The 24883-nt window shown below is 36.4% G+C and overlaps 1 protein-coding gene across 1 annotated transcript in view; it reads left to right on the forward strand.

Moving 5' to 3' along the window:
• MPP7 (MAGUK p55 scaffold protein 7) overlaps positions 1 to 24883 on the forward strand; it is a 146565-nt gene that overhangs the window by 18987 nt on the left and 102695 nt on the right. Inside the window, exon 3 of the mRNA XM_053990825.1 lies at positions 21820 to 21984. Coding sequence (XP_053846800.1) covers positions 21948 to 21984 — 37 coding nt within the window. The 5' untranslated portion in view covers positions 21820 to 21947. The remainder of the gene's footprint in view (positions 1 to 21819; positions 21985 to 24883) is intronic.

The following is a 24883-nucleotide window of genomic DNA, read 5'->3' on the forward strand; positions in this document are numbered from 1 at the left end:
AATTCTGAAGGAGCCATCTTGAAACTGTTGACTAAATAAACAATGCTTCCAACCTAAATCTGTTGTATTGGGATCTAAAGTCACAAGCTGCAGTTTTAGTTACAGATGCTAAGGACTTAAGTGCCTGAATGTTTTCTTACATAGAACATACTTTAGCAATACAAACAACTGCTAAATTGAAATTAACTTGCTTTTTTCAAGTAGGCAGGTTGATCAGGTGTAGAGAAAATAAGTGAAGACATGATTGTACTAGACACTATGATTATATAAGGCCCAAGAAACAAAACAAAAACCAAACACAGGAATATTCCAATTTGCTTTTGAACAGTCATATAAAAATACCAGATTCTTAATTTTTTAGTGGGTATAGACTTCTACCAATTTATACAGGATTTGGTCACAAATGTAAACATAGGTAAGTGTGTAGGACAGATGAAAGAAGATGCATCTAGAGAAAGGCAGAAATAGTCACGTTTCTGTCTCTGTTAATAAATTGACAAAGACAAGACATTCCAGTCCAAAACAGAATGAAAATGGATCCAAGTGCATATGCAGACTTATTTTGTATCACGATGTCTGTTTATTAATAGAATTCAGAGAAAAGCAGGCAAACTCAGTTTGCAAATTTCAGTGAATAGACTTATTCAGCTTCCTATTGAGTAATTACAGAAGGCATTTTTAATTTTAATGAGTATTCTGAATTCTTTATCTCTTGGTTTTCTCTGTTTCCCATGAGAAATTTGCTGTCTTAAATGTGTTTCTTAGCCCTTCTGTCACTATTGCATTTATTTCTAGATCAGTTAAGAAGTGATTGTAATGTGCAACTTATAATGACTAGCTTAAGGAGGTACTGAATTTAAGGACTTTGTTATGTGATGGAGAGTTGTGGTTTAATATGTGAACTTAGTAAAATCTGCTTTCCTAATTGGGAAAAACATTATAGAAACATTATGGAAAGTGTCAAATGGTAGCTCTAGGGTTTTAAGTTAGATAGATCTTATGTGTGTCAGAACTTGGTTTGTTTCAAAAGAACAACTTCCTTGTTATGACATAAATAAAAAGTACTCTGGAGAGACAGCTTTCTGTAATAAATGATTTTGGCTGTTGCATTCTAGAGTGTTTGCAAGCTGCAGGTAAAGATCATTCATTTCTTTGCCACATTCAACAGATGTGTCAGGGGAAACAGACTTAGACATCTATGCTTAAACATAATACTAAAGTACTGGGGGTTTATACATTTATTTCATAGCTAATGACTGGTTGTTACCACCTGTATGTTGTTATTCACATCATAGGTTTTCTGCTTGTGGTCACTTTCATATGTAGTTTGGAGTTCCTGCACTTGGCACCATGATGCCATCTCTCATCCTGCTGTAAATGGTTTTGTTTCACTTTTGTCTGGGATAAGCCCAGAAAAATGTGTATATGCACATCTTAGGCTCTAAAAACTGTTTTATTTTAACATGGGTTACTATGAAAGCTTGTTTTGGAATTGCACTATGTAGAAAATGTCCACTTCGAGGTTTTGGTGACAGGAAAATGCTTAGCTTAAAAAATTGAGAGACCAGGATAACTCTGCAGCAGGGTGGTGAGGCTGTGGATTCATTGTTTTTCCCTAATCAAGAAAGACAAAAGAGATGCGGCATTTTGTAATCAGAAGTAGAATATGTGTCCCTGTTCCATCACTCTCTGCAAGTCTCATGACAAGATGGGTGTTGAATTCTGTGACCCAATTATTGTGTATGGGCAGGTTGGGCCCTGCCTCCTGCATACTTGCTGAAATGTTGTGATGTTTCTGAGTTTCTGTACAGACAGAATAGAAATAAAAAAATCTACAGCCTGTTTCCAAAACCCTGGGCAAAATTACTTCCCACCAAGATTTTGTAAATGCGTAAACATTTGTTTCGTTTCTAGGACTGATATAATTCTAAACCTTCTGGGATATTTAGCCATTATAATAAAAAGAAAGGTAATGGGGAACGTAATGAAATGGCTTCTCTATTTTAAAAAAAGGTAAAGAAACTAATTTTGGTGTGAAATAGAGGTGCTTGAAGGAAGGCATGAAAGATACTGGGAGGAAATTAATAGGAAATTATTCATGATTTTGAGAATCTGGGGTACTGAACACAATGCAAAAAAATGCTTTACACTTGACGTAAGTTACAGAACTTAGTGTCACAACGTATTGTGAAAAGTCAAAAAAATGGGTTCAACAAGGAGCTTTACAAATCTGTCAGTATTAGTAGTGATAGTTCAGACCCAGATGGATGCTGTGCTGCTGATTGGTGGGGGAGGAAATAATTTTTAGTTGTGTCATCTTCAGTGTGTAGTAGATACTCTGTGCTTGCTCTCCTGAAGACAGGATTCTGTACTTTGTGGACTGTCACTGTGGCTAAGTATTGAGTGGTTTGGGGTGTTTCCTTAGTTACTTTTTTTATCTCCTTTTCAAAGTTGGCTCTTGAGCAGGAAGGTGGTGTGTGTCTTGCCTTTGCCAGCAGTGGGGGAATGTGAGTTGTGTGGGCTCACATGTGATAATCTGGGTCATCAGATTATCAAATACTTGCTTTCATATTGAGGACACAAAGCTGACTTTCCATCTGTGTGTACGTTATTAACAAGTGGATCAAAAAGCAATGAAACGGAGCCAGAGTAGTGGTGGCAGTGATTGCAGGTACATTCTGGATTAGTAGAAACTTAAGTGACTGAAAATAAGTGCTAGGTATTGATAATTTTATACTAAAATACAAGTCAGTCACTTTCCCAAGTGTTTTATTTTTCTAAACTTTCTTTTCCATAAAGTATCACATCAAAGTGGTCACAGAACAGTTGAGATCAAGCATTTCCATGTGGGATGGAATGGAATGGAATGGAATGAAATGGAAAAGTCTGTTATCCCTTGGTTCCAATTTGTTCTGGTAGGACTGAAAAGACAGCTGTAGAGAGTGCAAGAGGGTGATAAGGTTTTGTTCAGCCTTTCTTCTGTAAGCACCATGTGATGGGAATCTGGACAGGTGATTCCCAGGCAAGACCAGTAATTGTTGTTTTATTAGCTGTGGTTCAGACTTGATGATGGGTAACGAGTGACTAAAGAGACAGTGTGGGAGTCTTACACTCACTAAAATACTATTTTAAGTATTGTTTTAAGAAATTTTCATTCCTACAGGCCAATTACAGCACCACTGATTTGTGACAAATGAACTTGACCTCTGAATGACAACTGAGTCTCTCTACACAACTAAAACCTACATAGATGAAAACATTTAGACAGTAGAGAGAAGTCTGGTGGGGTCCTTAGGTGAGGTGTACCTTTTTAAGATCTCAGCAGAACATTCTGTGGTGCTTCTATCAACTGCTAAAGCAAAGTTTGTTACATCATTACCTGAATTACCTGAAATACAGAAGACTGGGACAGGTGCTTCTAAGGTGCTAAGAAAAGTTACAGCCCTCAAAATACTGAAATATGCCTATTTTAAAGACAAATTGAGCAAAGGAGTGTTTTAATGGCTGGCATAGCCTTGAGAAGGGAAAAGAGAGACTTCTTTTCAATAATTAACGTCTGTATCTGTTTTATAAGGGTGACTGTTCAATATGTAAAATGTTTATTTGTTATTGAGTGTACTTGAGATTGTCCTGTGATATAAACATTGTGTTGAGAGAAAAATCTAGTTCTTTTTGAGTAGCCTGTCCTCAATGCAATGTAGGAATCTTGTATTGCAGCTGAATTCTGAACTACTTGATTCAGCAGAAGGGTTGTTGGCTTAGTGGGGAGATACTTGATTCATAATAAAACAACCATCAGTTCTGTTTTCATTCTACTCTATCTTCAAAATGAAATAAAAAAGCAGTGGAACGTATGAATGCAGTTGAATGTAGGAGCAAAAGACACGCAGTGATTCGTTCATACCAGATATTCCTGGTAACTGGGAATTGTTATCATTTTGGGGGGGGTACAAAGTGGCAAGGTATTTGTTCCTTTTTGCAATGTTTTTAGAGAATTATTTAAAACAGAAAAATGTAATACAGAATTACTTTAAACAGGAACATGATACAATTATTTTAGGAATCATTTGTCAGTAGATATATAGATGTTTCTGTGCCATGTTTATATAAGTAGTCTGATCCCATCTTTAGGATGTAAACTGATCTGCCTACTTGTGAAACAAGAAGTGATGCCTTTTATTTCTCCCGCAGTTAACTTCGAAAGCATTTTAAGAATGTGGGTAATTTTACTCTACTCAGAGAGGCTGATAATATTTTTTTACTTAATATCAGCAATTGACTGGAAAACAAAGTGCTTTCATGTCATTCTTTGAACCCAGGAGTGAACAAGTATGTTTCCTTCCTGTTTAGACAATTCAGGCTTCCACTGTTGGTACTAAAATACGGAAACTATAGCCTGAATGGAAACTCACAACAGGTCACGGTTTTGTCTCTCTATTACGCTCTGATAATTTAAAAAAATAAGTATTTCTTCTTGAGATCATGTAAACTTGCTGAACACAGTAAGACATTTTGGTCCCTAGAAGGTGCATGATAGAGTGTTCCAAAAGCCTTTATAACCAGGGGACTTCTTAATTTTACTTCTTTAAAGTTTCTGTTGCAAATCCCAATCCTGTGATGGGAATGGGGACTGCAGTAGGATTCCTTGGGGAGCCTCTGCTTCTCTGTTTGGTACATGGTTCCATCTGGTGAATTAAAGAGTTTTTGAAATAATAGCATATAGAGTACATTCAGTTTCTTAATATTTTCCTGCACTGTGTTTTTTTCGATGTGTAAATCCAGTGTTGCTCCCTCAGGTCATCATTAACTTGTTTGTGTATTTGAATTAACTAACTTGGCAGCTTGCCCAGCACCTCCTGCAGATTAATAAGAGCAAGTTTCACCTTGGTTTTTTGGTGCTTTCATGACTTTACATGTGACATTCTTTCTGCTGATTGTCCGTGACTAGTTTTTTTCTGAGCTGGTATTTTAAAGAAGACGTGTTTTCTTGAAAGTGAGGAGAACAAATAAGGTAGCACAGTTTATTGTGCTTAAAAAAAAATTGATATAGATCTCCCTCTTCCTCTGCTGTTAGGTTGATGTGTGTCTTTTCTCCTGGAAATACAAGAAAAAAAATTGCATTTTCTCATTCAGTTTGGAAAGATTGTCCTTTCTAGTGCAAGGGGAGCTGTGGAGACTGAAAGACTGATTCTAAAGTTTTGGAATATCTGTGTGTTGTTTAGGAGTAGGCCAGGGAAATATTGTCCTTTTATGTTTCAGATGATGCTGTGTTTCATGTATTCTGCTGAGCTGGTTTTGCATCCATGGCCTGCCAAAAATGTATGAGCTGAGAAAGCCCTTAAGGATATGCAGCAGAGCCGGTAGTGCCAGTTTTTGTGTGGTCCAAGTGTTGTGCCCTCTTGCTGCTGTCTCTGTATGTGGTGGTAAATGATTGCTGCTGCTTACTGAGCACCAGCCACAAGGATTTGTGCAGGGTTTCAGAAAGCCCCAGTTTGTTCAGCTCCTGAGCCGTGGAGCTGTTGATCTCTTGCCATGATAAGATATGTGGATTTTGTGTTAAGACTGATTTCTTAATCAGGGGAAGCTTTTTCTTCACAACCAAATTTGAAAGAATATCAGAAGACTAAATGTCAGGTGCTTTAAAATGGAGCAGTTCTGAGATTTACACTTACAGCTTCATTGGGTTCATTCTGTATAAATGTTTTGTTGGTCCTATGTGGTACAAGATGCTCTTTGAACAGATGCTTCAACCTCAGTTATTGTCAAAGTTGTAAGACTACAGTAAGACTAGTTATTACAGCTATGGCAAAAGGTTGTGGGAAAGCGAAGGTCAGCAATTGTTATGGCATTGAAAACTGGAATGGAGAACTACATCATGCTCCTGCCTCTGCAGCTAGGGTGTTCTAATGAGTTTAATCACATTTCAATTAGTGTTTCTAGGTAATTAAAATTTTTCAAGAGATGTTGCTAAATAGATATTCATGAGTTTGAGTTTCCAGTGTGTGTCTGCAAGCTGGCTTCCAGGTATCTTCTTTGTTCTACAGAGGCTTAAGTTCATCCTAACTGTGGTGTTCCACATATAGGTGTTCATTAAACTGCCCTTAGATGTTACATCATCTCAAAAAGGGCACTACAGATTAATCAGGGCTCCTGATCTAAGGCCATTTGTGCCTTCTCTTCGAATCTGGGGATTAAGTACAATGATGCTCTCTTGCATATTTTGGAAATTTATGAAAACTGTAAAACTACACTATAGTACAGAGAACTTGTATAAGTCAAATTGTTTTGTAACAACCAGATTTTACAACAATTTGTTAGCATTTACTTGAAAATAAATTTCTAGATTCATATTTGCCTTGAAACATTTTCACCTTTTCTTAAGACATTCATTCCTTTTAGTTAATGACACTTTTTCCTTACAAAGATATAGGGTACTTCCATACATTTTAATATAAGCAGCTGGATAGCTTAACATGAATTTTCTTGGTTTTTTTTTTAACTTTTACTGATAAGAACAAAAGGAAACTTCTAATTTTTTATTATAATAATATTTTTGCTCTTAATTTCAGTGGAAGTAGCCAGTAAGTAATTTTTGAATTGCAAGCATAAAGAATGTAATAAATAAATTTATATTTCAATTAAAATTCTGATGTGCGTTCCTATTATAACACATATTAGTAAATATGAATATAGTTTCATGAAAAAAATTAAATACTAGCCTCCATAGTTTAGTGGAATACATAAAATTTGCCATATTTTGAGAAAGTAGAACAAGCAGATCTTTCTGTCATGCTTACTTTTTCATTTGTATACAGGAAAATGAAAACAACCATTCCTGTGTTGAAGTTCTACTCAGTCACTTGGATTTTAGGCTAGGTATTGAATTGAACTATTTGAGTAATTCGAAATCAAGGAAATATTCTCTGCATATGTAAACAGGCTGTGATACTATCCAGGGTAGTACTTCAGAAAATTCTGTCCATTGGAACCTATTTTAATATTATTCTGTTGTTATACTTTGAAATTTAGACGATTCTATTGGATGAATATTTTTATAGGTTTTTACATTTTTTCACTTTGGGCCATGATTATATACTTAAAATAACAGGTGTCTTTTTGAAATGCACTTATCTTTAGATTTTTTTAAAAGTGAGAATTAACTTCTAATGTTTCAATATCTTGTAGTATATTGAGCAAGTAGTGTGTAAATGCAGAAGCAGCAAAAGGTCATCCTGTCTTCACAGCTGCATGTGGCTGGTTTGCAGCAAATAAGGCTAATCCACAAGACAGTAAAGACAAATCTAGTACTCAGTGAGCACGGATTGTCCATGCAATGAGTGAGATGGGCTGTATTTTGGGCAGTGTGAAGACAGAGAATTACTACTTAGAACTGTAAAATATGGATTTAGATGCAAGATACCTCAATGTTAACACATTAATATTAACAACACAGGTTGTTTCAAGGTATACTTGCTAGATTTTCACAGGAGGAGCCACCTTCCACTTCCAACCTAGCTTATATGGTAAGGTTAGATATTGCAAGTGTCTTCATCAAGGTTTGGAAGTAATGCTGATAGCAAATTGGTCATACTTGCTTGCACTTTGTTTTCAGGGATTCTTTTAGCTCTCAATTACTGCCAGGGCAATTTTTTCCCCCATTAGCCTCACACCCTTCTCCTCCCCCTTGCACACATAAAGACTATTTTGCAGATTGCCTTAAACCCCCAGGCAAGGGTGGGTTTATTTGGGGTTGAACGATAAGAACAGTGAAACATGCAGAACTGGCTGGTTGTGTACAGCAGGGCGGCTACTTTCTGGTGTGTCTACTACTGGCGTCTGGCTTTAGGAATCAAGCTGACCAGCTGATTTCTGGTGGGTTGTAAAACTAATTACATCCCAAAAAGCAAAGGGAGAAGAGTGGTAGCTAAGCTGGCTAGCTCAAACTCAACCAGTCTGCATCTGTGTCCAGTGCAGAACAGCCTGTTTTCATGCTTTTCATGGTTATGAAGAACTTACTGAGTGCCTAGTTGGTGTATTGTTTTAGTCAGAGTTATCTACAGCTAGAGGCTTTGTTATTTTTATAGGCATTCCCTCTCCTTGTTTTTTAAAGTTCCTCTTCACACAGCAGTAATTTATTTTTCAAATACTTAGTCATTTGCACGTCACTGTTCCACAAACTCCTGTGACATTATTAGTAATTGATCTCTGACATACTATAGATGTGATGGCTTTGGTATTAAAACTGATACTGTTAGCACAGGGTGTTTGGTGAGGCAGATATTCTGCAAACCCAGTTATTCCTTCCTCTTGCCTGTGACTGTGGGGAGGTTAGAGGCTGGGCATGCCCACTGTAGTTATTCTGTATTGTTCAAGATAGCAGAACAAAAGAGATTTTTTAAAAATCACCTATAAATGATCTGATTTTGGCATTGCTTTCTAACCTAGAGGTTCTAGTTCTGATTATTTTTTCAGTAAGTTTGTAATTCATGAGGGCCTGAAGGGGGTTTTGTGAGTGGCCAGAAAAGGAAGGAGATTAGCAACTCTTACTCATCTTCTTTTGTGACAATATGTAAGATATGTATTCATTACAGAAGCACACTCTACTGATCTTCAAAAATGTTCTATTTCATTATTTACATGTACTTGTATATTTTATGTGATTAACTCCTGGGGTGGGGCTTGTTTGTTTAAAATTTGGTTATTATCATTTATCTGTTTGTTTCTGTTTACACTCTCTGCTTGAAATAGTGTGATGTGGTACTTAGGAAAAAAGTTACTTAGTAAGCTGCATTTGTAGCTACAAGCTGTGAAGTTATGAGTCTCTTATTACTACTTGTTTTCACACGAGACAGCAGTGTGAAAAGAGTTCTGCCACCTTACTGTCTCAGATAGGTAGGGGCAGGGCAGAGGCAAGAATTGCAGAGGAGACTTTGGTGACCAGTGGAGCTGACCTTGGCGAAGCACAGCCTGGGCTTCACGAATGTGTTGCATAACAACATATTTCAAACAGAGTTATTTCAAAAGAAAATACTTTTTCTTTCTTCCCTTAACGTGTGCTTGACATTTAAACGAAGAGAAATTTTATTTTGAAAAATTAACTTGAATCTCTAAAGTTTTGGTCCATTTGTCGAACAATAAAGACAGCTGGATGGGTGTTGCTGTTCTCTGTGTTCGGTTCTTTCTTCCATTGGGCTGTTGGATTCAAGAATTTAGGCCACACTGAAAAACTCTTGCAGAGAGCTTCTGCACTTCCATTTCCTTGCCACTCCCTGTGGCTGTTGCTGGCTATATTCCTTTCAGCTGAAAGGTGGTATTTTGTTTTGTTTCAGACTGGTGGGCTACATTATGATGAAATGTCTTCTGGTATCCACTTAGTAATTTCTGGGGAATTAACTTCCAGGACCTAATGTCTGTTTAAGCCAGTTTATAATGTTATGAGTAACAATTACACTGTTTGTGAAAATTAAGTTACATGTCAAAGCCCCCTTAGTATTCTTTAATCATACTGCCATACCTGAAATGAGCTGTGACAGTGATACTTTGGCAAATAATATACCATGAAAAATAGTCATGCTCTAATATTTTCCACAAATCTGAAGCCTACCGATGAGTGAGAGAAGAGTAGTTATGAAACTGCATGAAATTTATACTACATAATTATATTGCTATACTGTAAAAGCTGACAGTGATGTGAAATTTGGCAGCAAATATTACTGCTGCTTTTGCCCTTCTTTTGATCTTTATGACTTTCCTTTCTTTCCTCCTTCGCCACCCTAGTTGAAGGTCACAGAAGATGCAAAGGGAAAATTTTGAACATAATTTTTCTCTATCATGAGGCCAGATTTCATTGATGAGTAGGTTTTGCTGTCAGTCAATTTTGTTTTCAAGCACAGAACATTGTCAAATGAGAAGTTACATAGACCAGATGGCTAATTGGTTGCTGGAATATGATGATGTTAGGTTTTATATTTCTGATTAAACTGAGAGCTGTGTGGGAAATGCTAATACAGTCATCAGTAAGGAGCGGAAGAAATTATGAAGAGGAAACCTCATTTCCTTTGAAAAGAAATACAGAATGTTGTCACTTGTACCATATAGAAAATAAAACCATATATCAAAGTTGATATATATCAAAGCATTGGTTAGGGAACCTGGAAGGCTGAGAATTTTGATGAAAATGGAAGAAAGCTATGTAAATTGGGAAACAAGTGCTTACCTGGAACTTAAACCATTGGGAGAGGCAAATATGTGATTTCCTATATACGCCAAATTATGTCTTATGTTTTTGACATTTTTTCCTTTTCAAACTAGCATGTGCTTTCTAGTCAGGATTGACTTCTTTAAATGGGTAAAAATTTCTTGGACGTTCTTTACAAGGCTTAGAAATAAAAATAATGATTGCCTGAGTCTTGGACATTTTAACTGAACAAGAAACACAAGCTTTCTCCAGGATTAAGGTGTGTTAGTTCAGTTGTAAACGTGGCATTTCACTCTGTCTGTGTAGTTTGAAGAAAAGTAATTTAGAAATTTGCCGTAGTGATAATTTTTAAATACCTAATCAGTTTTATTCCATGAATATTCCCTCAACCTAGAAAATGTTACTGGTATCACAGTCATGATCGTGGTATAATGAATGTGTTCTGATAGAGCACGCTATGAAAACTTGTGTTTTGTCCCCTCTGACTTTTTGGTTGTCTGCTCTTACTTTGAGTAAATACTGCCTTTATAGTATGGAAACACACCACAAAATCTGAAATATTTTTTCATTTATCCTGATTAGTAAAGGAGAAAAACAAGCACTTTATTAATAGCTATTCTAGATTGAAATGTTGTAAAAAACACCACCTTCATAAAAAGATGGATTGACAAAATGCAACTGTGGAAATATTCTGCAGTAATAAATTGCAAATATTTGTTTTAGTTGGCATTTCTCCAGTTTCCGAACTTCCTTAAAATTACCAAAATCCGGTCCCTCGTTTCTTGTAATTCTAGCTTATTCAGCTTAGAAATAGGAAGAACACCCTTTGCTCTTAGGAAATTCGGTTTTGTACCTATTGTGTTATTGTTTATAGATAATGTAATGTCACTACTTAAACAGTTTGCAGGCAGTTATTTCAGTAGTGTTGTGTATATAATGTGAAAATGATCACTTTTCTAAGGAGGGGAAATAAAATGAATGTTAATGATGTTTTTTTAACAATTTCAGTCACATATAGTTAGAGCATTACATATCCTAAATTTTAATTTTAGATTCTCCTTCTTAAGCAATCAAATGCAGACCTGTGCATGGCACGAGGAGAACTGCTTTGTTATTTCCAATGACAAGATGAAATCCACACTGACTTATTTGAAAAGTGCGGGAGCTCCCTCTCCTGGCTTAGAGTGTTGTAAGTTGGAAGTTTCTGGGAACGTTTTCAATTCATCACATTTAAAAAATACCTTATTTTGAATACTTACCTGTAGAAATGTTTTTCTGGTATCTTGAAAGTCATGGTAAAAATTGGTTTTGATGCCCATTTGGATTCTGCTCCAAGTGCAGTGTCTGTGTTTCTGCCACCTGGCTTTGTACCCCCATAGGCAGCAGATGATGTCCTTTCTTCTCAGTGTGGTCATGCTGGAATGGTCATGACAGCAACATTTAATGTACTCTTAAGTTACAAAACCAATATGTGCCCCACCCATGCTTTTCACAGCCATTGAGAGTAATGTGAGTCGTTGATGGTCACTTTGTACAAAGGCCTGTAAATCATCCTAAGTTTAGAAAGAAGTTTGAAAAACAATTTAAAACGTTTTACAGTTGATGTATATAGTTTGACTTCTTTCTTCCCCTCCCATCCATCGAGAGAGCAGCAGGAGAGAGGAGTTCTCCTCGCCGTTTGTTTATTCAGTCACTCTCATAACCTCTTCAATGTTGCAAATCCTCAGAGAAATTAGATGGTTTTGTAGATATTTAAATTTGGTAGTGTCTTTTATGCATCATTGTTCTCTAGGGTAGGAGCCTGACTTGAAAAGGTAGCACTGGAGGCACATCTCTTACCTTAGATATTAAAAAAAAAGCCCAATCCAAGCAAAAAACCAATTTCTGAATTCTGAGAACGCAGGTTGATTAAAACATGTGTTTAACTCATCTCTATCAGTGTTGTGCCCTTAAATCATCTATCAAAAAGGAGCCAAGAGTGCCAGATGAACCCTAGCCCCTGTTCTGTTCCATATCTTACCATCTCAAGGATACTAATGCAAGGAACACACATCTGTACGTACTGAAAGAGACCAGTTACTTTGAAGTGACTACAATTTTTGTACGTGAAGTAGCTTCACTTAGCTGAACTCAGTTACCTGCCCTTTCTCAGGTGTGGTGGTTGGTTTTTTTAAATTGACTTCTGGTTACACCCTGCTCCAGGAGTATAAGGGAGTATATGACATGAGTGGAAACAGTGCACAGTCCTCTATTAACTTCTTCAGTACTATTAGGGAATTTTCAATGACAGCTCAAGGAAACATTTTACTGTAGAATAGTTCTGCATTGCATCATCAAAACTTCTGTATTCAAAATAATTTATTTTTCAAAGCACTACATTTTTTAAAGATGTTTATGCACTTTAATTTAGCTACACTTGCTGGCACAGGTATGCTTACTGCTTCATTTAGCACCTTTGTCATTTCCCAGTAAACTTCAAGATATGTAAGTTGGAGAGGACCAATGAATAATAAAAACTGCCAAAGGTTCACTATCAAATTGCTTAACTCTGATTTATACAGTTTCAGACAAGGAAAAAAAAAAAAGAAAAAAACAACTTCGGTATTTCTAGCAAATGCCAAAATAGAATCAATGCAGCATTGTTCACCTAGTTAAAATTCCAAAATCCAGGAAATGCAAACATTAAGTTTCCAACAGCAACATTAACTTGGACTCTTTGCGTATCCTGTATTTTCCTGGTATGCATTAAGACTTAAAGCAATGTATTAAGCTGTGAGTTAAACAAGAAAAACAGAAAAGAAAGTCTTCATGTAGGTAGCACTGCCAAGTTTAGTTCTTCTAGCATTTGTGTTTATTGACCTTCTATAATTTTAAATTATTTTCTTCATAAAGATTGAATATGGGTTTTTTTTTTGGCCAAATGAAGTGAAATCTGAGCGCTTGTCTTCACTGCAGTGTGAACTTGACATACAGTTTACCCCCTGCCTTAAACCTGACTCTTCATCCAGCAGTATCTCAGATTTGAATTAAGTAGTTTAAAGTCTTGGAAATATGACTTGAACCTCAGAGGCACTCTGATTACTGTGGGGCTATTATTTGGGCTCTATAGGTTGGCAGGACAGAACTTAGAATTAATTCCAGGTGATATCTTTTTTGCTAATTAAATTTCCACATAACTTAAGTGTGCAGAGTGACTTGACTCAGAGTAAATCAAACATAAAGATGGACTCTTAACTATATCTCATTTGAATTCTAATGTATAATTTTGTAAGCTATATATACTATTTGTTCCAAAATTTTTAGAGTATTGCTGTTGCCTGTAAGTAACTGAAGAGACAGGAAAGTCCTGCTTTGAGGGTGGTTTCATCCTGGAGATGGTGCAGAGCTGCAGACAGACCGTCCCTATGTAGGTGTTCCTGTCTGCAGCTGCTAACATTTGCCACACACTTCAGGCTTCTTACCTGTTTCAACTCTGCTAGTCCATGTTCTAGAAAAAAGGGAAGAGCCTTAAAGGAGGTATTTGGAGAGTAGTAAAGCAAGGATTTGATGGTTAAAAATAGAGTTGAAAACTGACTCTAGGTTTAGAAAGCAATGGTGTGACAGCCATTCACATTTTCCCATGTGAACAGTGATGTAAAAGATCAGTGGGGTGGGAGTGGAAATGGAGATAGCAGAAAGTGAAAACAGTAAGGGAAGTAAAAGTAAAATGTCAGGAGATGGGAATATTTATAAATAGAGGGGGTAAAGGCCAAGTTCATTGCTGGAGGTTCTTGGATTCATGACAAGTATAGTGAGTACATAGCAGTGTCATAAGGGAAAAGGTAAAATGAATAGAGATGTGAAGCAAGAAACTGCAATGTAGAATTTGGACAGCAGGGCCTGAGAGAGGGAAGCTTCTCTCTTGGAAGGAGGGAAATGGAGAAAAGGAAGAAAATGAAAATAAAACTGGAAGGAAGTACATGCCAGGTGACAAGTCATACAGTGGCTTTGATGCAATGGTGCTGCCAGTTTGCCAAGAAGGGAGAGTGGGGGATATGCAGCAAGAAGAGAGCTTTTCAGTGGCATCTGGAAGTTAGAAGGAATTGGAGAATTCAAGAATGAAGGATGGTCACAGGGAACTTCCAGAGAAGATAGAAGACTGCAAGAAGCGTCTGGTAATGCTTGATGTACCAGCAGTGCAAAGGCACTGGAATGTGTCATTGATTGGATATTGACTTTCACCTTTCTTTTCTTCTACAAACTTGAATCACAGAAAAGTGATTGAGAAGAAGCTTGTAAACTGATGAAAGTCAAACACAGACTTCCTCTGATTAGCTGTCTGTCCATGTGCAATACTGTTTTTACTATGCACATGTACACTTAAGGAATACTTTTTGTTACTTACACTCAAGATGCAACTAATAAATTACCATTTAATAAATCAAAGTGTTTTTCAAAATTGAGCTAAAGGTATTGTCCAGATTGCTCACTGAATTTTAAAACTTCACATTGAAAAAGGCAATCTGATTAAAATGAAAATTATTGTAGTGGGATTTTTTCTTGGATAAAAACACATACTAAGAAAGTGGGGTTTATTCTGATTTTGCTCTCAGAAAATAAACCCTGTGCTTAATTATTAATTAATCTCTTTTCTTTACCCATCCTCTAAAACAATAATCACATTTTGACAGAGGAGGATTATGGAAAATTATGCTGAACAAAGGAGAAGATTAGTTGATCTGAAAGAGGAGTGATCAAAAGTTCTGTAATAAAATTTGGAAGCATTGTAAAATATCTTTGCCTTATTTGGCTCTAGAGGTATCCAAAATTTTGAGTGTGAAAAATTACATTCTGACATTGGAGGAGGTATTTCTGAGTTTGAAATAATAATTTGAATATTTTTGTATTTGTGGGGATGATTTTTGGATATAGCTGTTTAACAGACCTGAGAATTGATGCATACATGTTTTGTTGGACTATGATGTAAATAATGCTGGTGACACTAATATGTGGCTAAACTATTTAAGTCAATTAGACATTTACTAGTTTCTTTAGGATGTCCTTAATCCTGGTTTTACTTCTATCACAGATTTTCCATCCACTTTTGTAAATGTGGGCTCAAACTGCATTATAATACTATTAAAATATGAAGTATATTTCTGAAATTGGAGTTGCAGAGCCCCTTGGTGCAAAACATTTTAAATTGTTTGTTAGAGAGTGTTGAGGTTATTGGATGACTCATTGCAGTAGGTTTTGCTGAACTCTCGTTTATAGAAAAATTGCCATTTTTTTTCAGGATTTTGGGGGTCAGTAAGGTTTGTAATTTACTGTAGGTAGTTACATTTTTAAAACAGACTGTCAGGAAACACTGCCAGAACAAAACTATTTGTGCAGGTAATTAATGGAGAGGCTGTGGTACCTGCTGACAGCTATTTTCCAAGGAAAGGAATGGCTTGCAGCTAGGGGAAAAGTGTTAAAAGTGTGCCCAAACCAGTAACTCAAACTGAAAGAGCAACCTTTGATCTGAGACATAGTTTAGGTCACATTTTAATGAATAGCTTTATTAAACTAGTATATTAAACTAATATTATTCTGTCAGTTGCTACATTTGATTTGCAGAAAATTGGATCTGTCTAAGGGTATTGGACATCTACAACAGTGATGCTGGTTAAAATTAAACTGGTAGCTTTAGTGTGTTTATTTAAAGGAATGTTTTCATGCATTTAAAGGAATGTGTTCAATTCAAACACTGACATTAAAAATCGAAGTCTGGACAGAGCTCACGTAGGGGTTTTTGTGTTAAAAACAGAGAAGGTGCAGGTTGCAGAAAGCTTTGCCTCTGTTTTAATATTGGTACTTATTGAACATATTTCACATTTATCATGGCAGTGTTTTCAGGCTGCAAGAAACTTTCTAAAACTTAAACTGTAATACATAATATATTAATAATATTACCAACCTTTTAATATCTTAATATATTCTATATTTTATTTCTGGATTTTTCTATGCTGTATTGACTAATTGAAAGAATTATTCCACACTTGTATTTAGAGAGGGTTTAGATAACAGTGGTATCTAGATAAATGGTCCTGCTCCAGACCATGAAAGAATATTATGGGGGAAAACAGTCTGAAAAAGGAAAATTGTGATGCCAGTTTCAGTGTTGCTTTTGGAGTTGTTAAGGTAAGTGAGATTTTTCCATTGACACAGGATTACTTTCATCAGGAGGAGAAACCTGTCTTTTGCTGAAGTTGTGAAGGAATAAAATTGTACACTGTGCTCCTTTCCTTCTGCCTGTCTTCTGAGCCCTTTGAACAAAGTCAGTCAAACATGAGAGAGGATCCCCCCGTATATGAGCTTTTGGCATATTTTTGGAAATGTATGGTCAGGTAGTGATTGAAGTTTGTGTTTTCTGTTAATAATCTAGCAAGGGAAGTGTCTAGTGGGAGCTCATCCTTGAAGAGAAAGAGAATAAAATCATAAAGGTCCAAACATGGAGCTTAGACACAGTCAGGAGGGTCACTCACTGGAAATAAGCGTGACTTTTTTCTGGTGTTGATAAAACTGCTGGAAATAGCCGCCACAGACTGTTTCCCACAAGTAAAGACCAGAGAGAGCTCTTTCCTGATGCACTGACTTCACAGTCAGATTTGAGCCATGGAAGTGGAAGTCACACTGAAAGATAAAATGATTCTTTTCCAAACTGCTGTTTGTTAAAGATGTAACCACAAATGTATAAATTAAATACCAAGCAGTTACTTATTTTCGGGGATGCTTAAGATGCCAAAATTATCTACTGTTCTCAAAGTCTTTAAAAAAAGTGAGGTTCTTTCTAACATATCTATGGTGTAACCTAAATCAAATGGAGAACACTGATAGAACATTATACAGAAAAATATGCAGAAGCCTTTAATTTTTCTTATGGCTGAAGACTGATGTGATGACAAGACCATGAGAAAGTTAGTGAAGGCAGCTGTTGGCCTTTTCAATTCGGGGCAGTCCATGTTTTCTGTGTTGGTGTATTAGTTAATTACATTTGGTACAGATATTTGCCACAGATATTTCTGGGGTTTGTAAGTAGACTCCATACAGAGAGATCCTTGCGATAGTTATAATTTTCATTACACACACAGTTGACTGAGTCAGAGGTAGCTTCTTGCTTCTGCAGCATCTTTGAAGACCCATCATGTTTATGCACATGTCCTCTGTGCAATAATTCAAGTTGAAGATTTTTTGAAGGTTCCTGTTGCCAGCAAGTATGTACTGCCTGTAGGGGTGGCTGAGCAGCTTTGGAAGCCTGTCAGGAGCCACAAGCGAGTTCCAGTAGCCTGTCGGAGACCGTGTGATTAAGGAGGTGAAACCTTCTTCAGAAGAGTTTTAAGAATTCACTAGATCCCCTTACATTACAGCTTCCAAAGGAGTCCACCACAGTTTTCAATTCAGATTTTGTCTACTGAAACAGATTTACTTCTCCCAGTCTAGAAAACCCCCCTTGGCAATTTCCTGTGCTCACTGGGTTTTGGAGTCTTGTATACATGTCTGTAGTCACTCAATTACTTGAGGCCCCATAATGAATACAAGACTGACTGGCTGTCAAATTTCCTGTCTCTGCATGAAATCTCTATCTGGTAGTTTGAATACTATTTGCAGACATTCTGGTTTAGTCCTGGAAATCAAGGTTCTAGTCATCACAATTGTAGCATCCTTTAGAAAAATAGGTTGACGGTTTCTTGTATCAAACAACCTAGGTTTATGTGTCCCACCCTCAGCCTGCCCAGCTCTTGATTTGTAACATTGCTATGTTAATACTTTTTATGTTTTTGTCTGTCATAAATTAATCAGAAGTCTTCAGTCTGCTTTTCAAATGTGAAGAAAATCAATTTATATTCATTAAAGTGCCAAAATATTGAGTAACTTGTAAAATACCCTTTCAGAAATAAATATTATGGAGTTTATTGAGGTTTGTGTGGGAAGTCTGAGGTGGAACCAAGACTTCATGTGTTTTGTCTCCAACTGCCTGGTGCTTGCCATAAGCACAAATTTGAATTGGCTTTTCTACCTCATCTTTTCTCGAAAAATGAACTTGACTGAAATAAAGTGTATGCATGACTGATGGAGTCACTTCAATTCAAAAGAAATAGAGGATGCTAGAAAGAAGCTACTCAAGCTGGAATTACATGGAAGGCCATTCATCTTGGCAGTCTGCAGCTGCCTCCCACCTGCTTGCTTCATCTGCCTGACCTCTGCCTATTCTTACCAGTCCTGTATTCACAACATGAGTGGTCACGAACAAGATTTATCCCCTCATCCTTTGCTAAGGGGCCTCTCTTACATGTGCGATATGCAGAAAAAATGGTTCCCTTGGAGAGCTGTTAATTCTAGAATTTTGCAGTTTTGGAAGGTGCTCCTGGGAGGCTTCTGCCCCACTGCTGGCCTTGTGTAACCGGGGCATGTCACCCTGGTGAGTAATGTCACTGTAATGACCTTGGTGGTGGCAGTGACCAGAGCTGTGTCTGGCTTGATGACCGTGCAGTGTGTGGGAGCTGTTGGAAGACAAGGGAGCGTTTCTGTGCTTTTTACAGCCGAGGCCAATACCTGCCGTTCAACCAGAACGCCTTAAAATAGAGATGTCTTTCATTATGCAGATAAACACAGGCAGAAACAATTAAAATTATGCGTTTTGTTATTTCATCTTTATATCGTTTTTATAAAAATAATGAGAAGCAGAAGCAAGGAAGGCACGTGTTGCCTCGCGAGGGGCTCCTGCCCGCAGCGTGTGGGGAGCGAGGCGGGCGCGGCGCCTCCCGCGGCCGCCAGGGGTCAGGCGGGAGCCGTGAGGGGCCGGGCGGGCGTCGCTGTTTCCACACGGCGGGTGCCAGCAGAACCCGATACGGTGCGATCTATAGAAGCAAGGTACAACTGGAATAATGAAATTTCAAAAATAAGCCCTTTTTAAAGGCTGGTTGTAACAGTTCTGCTGGGTATTGTAAATGCCTCAGGTGCACTTGATACTGCTGTTACGTTCCTGGCCCTGGCTCCTAATTTTTATGGAAAGATGGATTGAACTTCAATTTAGGAATATTCGGTAATCCCTCTCAGGACATACTGTAACAGCTGGTATTTCTGTGTTGCAGCAAATCGATTCCATACAGCAGTCAGCAATGCCTATGGCTGGGCTCCGGCAAAAACTTCCAAAGCATTTTAAATGAAGTGAGCCAAAGAAAATAGCATCATCACTGCAAAAATGTAGCTTAATTTGCACGTTAGGAAAAAAAAAATCCCCATCCCATTCCAGCAAAATATTAAGCATTTTACTGGTAAGGATTTCATCAGGTCATTTATTTTTCATTAATATATATTTAGGATCAGGGGGCAATAACTTTATGCTGTATATAGATTTCTTAAATAATGAGGAGCTTGATTTTTTTGTATTGAGTGATTTACTGTGAAATAAAGAAAAATAAACTGATGGAGTTGAAATACATCGCGTATATGTAGATCAATAAGATTTTCTGCATTTTGCAGTGAACTCTTTTTAAGGAATGCAAATTTCTTGTTAATAGTAATATGCTTATAATGGTTGGTTTTGTTTTTTTTCTGTTTTGGTTTTTTTTTTTTTTTTTCTTTTTAATAGATGAAAGTACTTTAAGATGCACATAAATGTAAGATGTTTCATTAGTAATCAATGATTTTGTTTTAACCATTTTCTTATACATGTTAAAGTAAAAATGCCTCTATCCTTCATACGGCTGCTCTGGTGTGCTCGCGCTGGGGACTGTCACTGAGTTTGGGACAGGACTCCTTCTTTATGTGTTAAACAGAAAACAAGCGGAATTAATGTAAAGTGAATATGTTCCTTCTTAATTGGTACAATGTGTCCTTGGCTATGATGTCTTTTTTTTTTTCCCCTCTTTTAAACTGCACCCTGGCTAGCTTTGTATATAGATGTTTTACAGCTCTTGTCATCATAAGATGAGCTTTCACTCTGAAATACTTAATTTCCTTATCCATGATTTAAATTTTAAGTTAATGGACTTTGTGCTGATTTGATGAATGTAAAAATATTTTTTGAGGCTGATTTTTTTTACTGAAAACTTACTTTCTTCATAAACTTCTATAATTAAAAAAATCCAAAATCCTAAACAGTCTTAATAGATAAGCTTTTAGGTTTTTATTTGGTTCTTTTCATTACAGAAGAATTTGTTGAGGGAGGTAACTTCTGCTGTATTTGCCTTCTTAACCAAACCACCCAGGTTCACTGAGTAAATACCTAGGGGACGTAAAAAAACCCCCGTACTTAAAAAAAACCTGCCAGACTATTTAAACTGTAGGCTTATGCCTGGGGACAAGTGAACAACTAACTTATATCTAATGATTGCTTTAAAACTTATTAAACAAAATCTTGTGGATGGCCTTTAGTACACTGCAATATTTTTAGCCATGTGGAGACTTTTTTCAGTGAAAAACAAAATTTTGAACAGCATACACTGTTTACAGCACCTGTATATCACTCTTCCACAAGCCTGTTGCCAAGTTAAAATGGGTCCAAAATATGCACTTTAAGAGCCAACATGACTTCAAAAGTCATTCTGATTAATATGAATGTGTTTTAAAAAAAACAACAAAAACCAAACCAGCAATAGCAGCGGCAAAATGCTTTTCTATTTGTTTATTTTCTTTTGCTAAAGCAGAACTATGCTGCTTTCTTTCTTCAAGGATCCTTTTTGTTTACTGAAATCTGTGAAAAAAGTCCTTATTTTCTGGTAGGTTCTACTTCCCCCCTCCCTTCCTTCTCTCTGCCCCACTCTAAGTAGACATTTGCTGTCATAACTTGGAATTTCTTTTTGTACATTTGCGTTCCAGTTTCATATTTTAACATACTTGAATACAAATGCCTTCACTTATATTTGAAGTTAATTTTAATTTTTGTTACATGTACTCGGAATTTTTCTCAGGGAGTGGTTAAAAGAAAGACCCAAAATTCACTATCAGTAGACCTGTACAATTATTTCAAAGTATGTGTTAAAAAAACCACTGACTTTGTCGTAGTGAATCACACAAAAATTCCTTACATGGTAATGGCTCCATCAACTCCAGGAATCAAACTGCTATTTACCTTAGAAAAGTATTTGCTCTAGTCCTACTTTTTACAGCTTCAGTTAAAATTTAGATTATATTTCCAGATTGCAAAGAAAAATCTTTAAATGGCCTGAAAACAATTGAAAGGAGGTTGAATAGAAACACTAAATAAATTACTGTGCTAGTAAGCAATTTTATTTCCCTGAGATAAGTAGTAGCAAAATTTGAATTACCTCAATTATTCACAGTTTTAATAAAATACCTCTAGTCTTTATTTTCAAAATGCTTGACATGTTGGAGTTAAAGAGTATAATTTACACAAGAGAAATGAGTTAAATTATCTTTAATGCAGAATGGGATTATAGGCTAGACTGAAGAAAACAAAACTTGTTTCATCTGGAAGAAACAAAAAGTCTTAAGAGTCATAAATAAATGCCTAGTGCTTGGTTTTGAGAATCTTAAATAAAAGCTTATTTCATGATAATCATTGGATTTGATTACCTGCAGAAATATACAGTTTAACAATATTCTTAATTGTAAAATTCTATTTCTGTTCTTTCTAGGAGAAGCTGGAAGATAATATAAATCTTTGTAGACAACTTGGCTGCAAGCAGTTAAACTGAAATAAACTTCTGCCTTCTGGCTGCAGTGCTCGTTTGAGGTTTCTGCGTGACGCTCTGCAGACTAAATCATGCCAGCGTTATCAACTGGATCTGGAAGTGACACAGGTACTCAGGCCAAGGAGGGGCCATGTTTCCTCCACATCTTATTTGTTAAGTCTGTATTTCAAGTAAGATAATTAATTATAGTCTCACCAGATTTTAAATTTAAGACTTAAAACATCACCTTTTCTCCCTGAAGTTAATTTAGATACATGAAACACCACAGATAAAATATATTAATTTTGAAAAGTTCCACCACCACCTTCTTCCCCTCCATCCCCAACCTCCTAAAAAGAACAGATCCAAACATATATTATAGATGGATCTGAAGAATTTGGATTCATCTCTGAACTTGGTTCCTACAATGTTAACTTGAAAAAGGAGGAGGAGGGAAAAAAAAAAAGATGATGATATCATGCATGCCTTAATATTTGCAGCAGTCTAGACTATCCCCTCTGTGAGTTACAGTTATCAGTGGAGTTATTTCTGAACACAGACTATTCAGTTTTGACAACTCTATAACAAATTAGGAGAAGAAAAATACTGTCTCAAGTTCCTTCACTTGCCTTCCATATCAGAGCCCAGTTCCTGTCACTGACTGCCGGCAGTGGGATTGCAGATACGTAGCTTTCCATAGTTTTCACCTTATTTGTGGCAATATTAGGTTATATTCATAGGTTAAATTTCATCTTCTTGTTATCCTGAAATCTCGCTCTCTGACAGTATTTTTGTCCCTCTGTTTGGGATAACTAAAGTTAGTATTTTTGCTTGAGAGTGTTTGTTAAAAAAGGGTGATCCAGCTGAGGTTGCAATACAATACAAAAATCCCTGCTTTCCACCTCTGTGCCACATAATTTTATGCACAAGAAGTAACAGAAGGATTTGGAAAATTAGGACGGACATTTCAAGTCAGGAATCAAAAAATATGTGTTTAAGTATGTATATAAGGAACTGCATTTGATTCTTATTTTTAGTAGAATGTACAGGGCAGTGATTTTGTTTTCCCTACACATAAAATTTATCCTAGATGACAATATTAATCTTTACAATTAGGGTGTGCGTCTGTTTATTTGTTGCCATGGGGAAGGAGAGTTGTTTGGTTTTATATGCTTTTTTGTCTCCCTATTCCTGTGTTTAAGGGATTTGACTATGACTTTGCCAAACCCTATCTCTGCATACCTTTCTTTTCTCTCCCTCTCCTCATGGAAATAAGTGAGTTGAAGCTGTTCAGTATGCTAAATCTGAGTTTTGGAAGATGTGTCAGGGTCTACTCTAGGCTAATTTTCTACTCTGGACCTTTACTTTCTTTATCATGCACCCTTTTGTGTCCTTTCAAAACTTTCCTTATTTTTTTTTTAATTATTACTTGTTTATTTTTAAGGATTGCAATATGTCCAAAAGTAATTGTCATGGGCTTTCTGAATAAAGAAGGAGAGGGGCTTCAAAAAGTAGAAGATAATCCTAATTTTGAAATATTGTGTGTTAAAATGGCTCTAAGCATGTTTTACTGTCCTATTTAATCCATCTGACAATGGAAACATACCTTTAATAATTAAGATCTGTGTTAAAACTCAGGTGTCTCCATTGTCCCATGAAATTTATAGTAAAACAGAATACATGCTGTTAATATCTTGCTGTTAAGTAATACGGCTTGTTAAGTCCTTTTTTTTTCTGCCTCAAGTTATAAGTTGTTTCTCGAAATAAAAAATTGCATTTGGAGTGAAAAGAGAATTTTTTTTTCTTCCATTTCTTTACAATACTTCCTGATTGGGCTGATATGCACTTAAGTATTTTTGGGATGGTTACATCAAACTGTGCTTTCTACCCTGGCTATGATACAGGTGGTTTCTAACTGGAGTCCTGTTTTTCTGCTGTTACTCTCACTCTTAGATTAAAAGGTAGTGATGTGCATAAAATGTTTCCTACCTCTATTCTTCCTGTGTGGGTAAGCAGTCTTCCTCTCACCCTACCTGCACAGACTGGTATTGTGGTATGCGATGAGTTGAAACTGACCTCTTTGGGGCACAGAGGACTTGACAAGTCACTTAGTGGGACCTTTAGGATAGGGACATAACCCTGTTCAGTCTGTTTGCTAAGACTCTCTTTTGTAAATAAAATCAAAGTGCAGCCTAACCTATTTTTGTATTTGTTAGATGCTGGGTGCAATAAAAGTAAACCTGGATTTAAAAACAAATGAAAGAATTCCGTGAGGGTTTGTAAATAGAAATGCATCATCTGTGAATATCAAAAGTTGCCATGTCATGGATCACTGGACATTCAGTCACCAGTATGGAAACATTATTGATTGATTTTTTTTTTATATAGTCTGAAGTATCAGTTCACTGTCAAAAATAGGATAGTGTTCATGATGGGCTGTATTTGATGAGACTAAGTGTTTATCTGACTGTATTCATTTTGCCTTGCTTTTAGTTTGTCTACAGCTTTTATTAGAAGTGGCACCATGTCCTTGCAACTGCTTTCTTCATATACATTCTTCATATACTTGATTTTGTCCTACCATGTTTTAACCTTTATCTTCTTCTGAACAAAAGCCATACCTTTTAAATCTGTTTTGAGGGGCATTTACCAGGCTTTAAGCTATGATAAATCAAAATCGTGGCTACACTATTTTCAGTCTTTTTTGAAAAAAGTTTGTTTTAATTTATTCAGACTGGTATAGTGACTTTTAATTTAATCTTACACCTTACCAGATTGATCTGGCTTCACTAACCTAAAGACAGAGGACAAAGGCTTATGTGCAAATGCTTCTTTCTCTTCCACTCCCAATTAGCCATATAGAAAACCTATTTTTATATAATAATAATAATAATAGTAATAATTGAAAAGCTGCTCATTGTGTATAACATCTGTGTGACCCTTAAGTTTATGGTCTTGTCTGTGTCAAGTCAAGATTATCTTAAAGCAACCAGCGTGAATGGAAGGCTGAGCTTATGCCTCAGGCTGA

Source organism: Vidua macroura, chromosome 1 (genome assembly GCF_024509145.1).
Source record: "Vidua macroura isolate BioBank_ID:100142 chromosome 1, ASM2450914v1, whole genome shotgun sequence".
Classification (NCBI taxonomy): domain Eukaryota; kingdom Metazoa; phylum Chordata; class Aves; order Passeriformes; family Viduidae; genus Vidua; species Vidua macroura.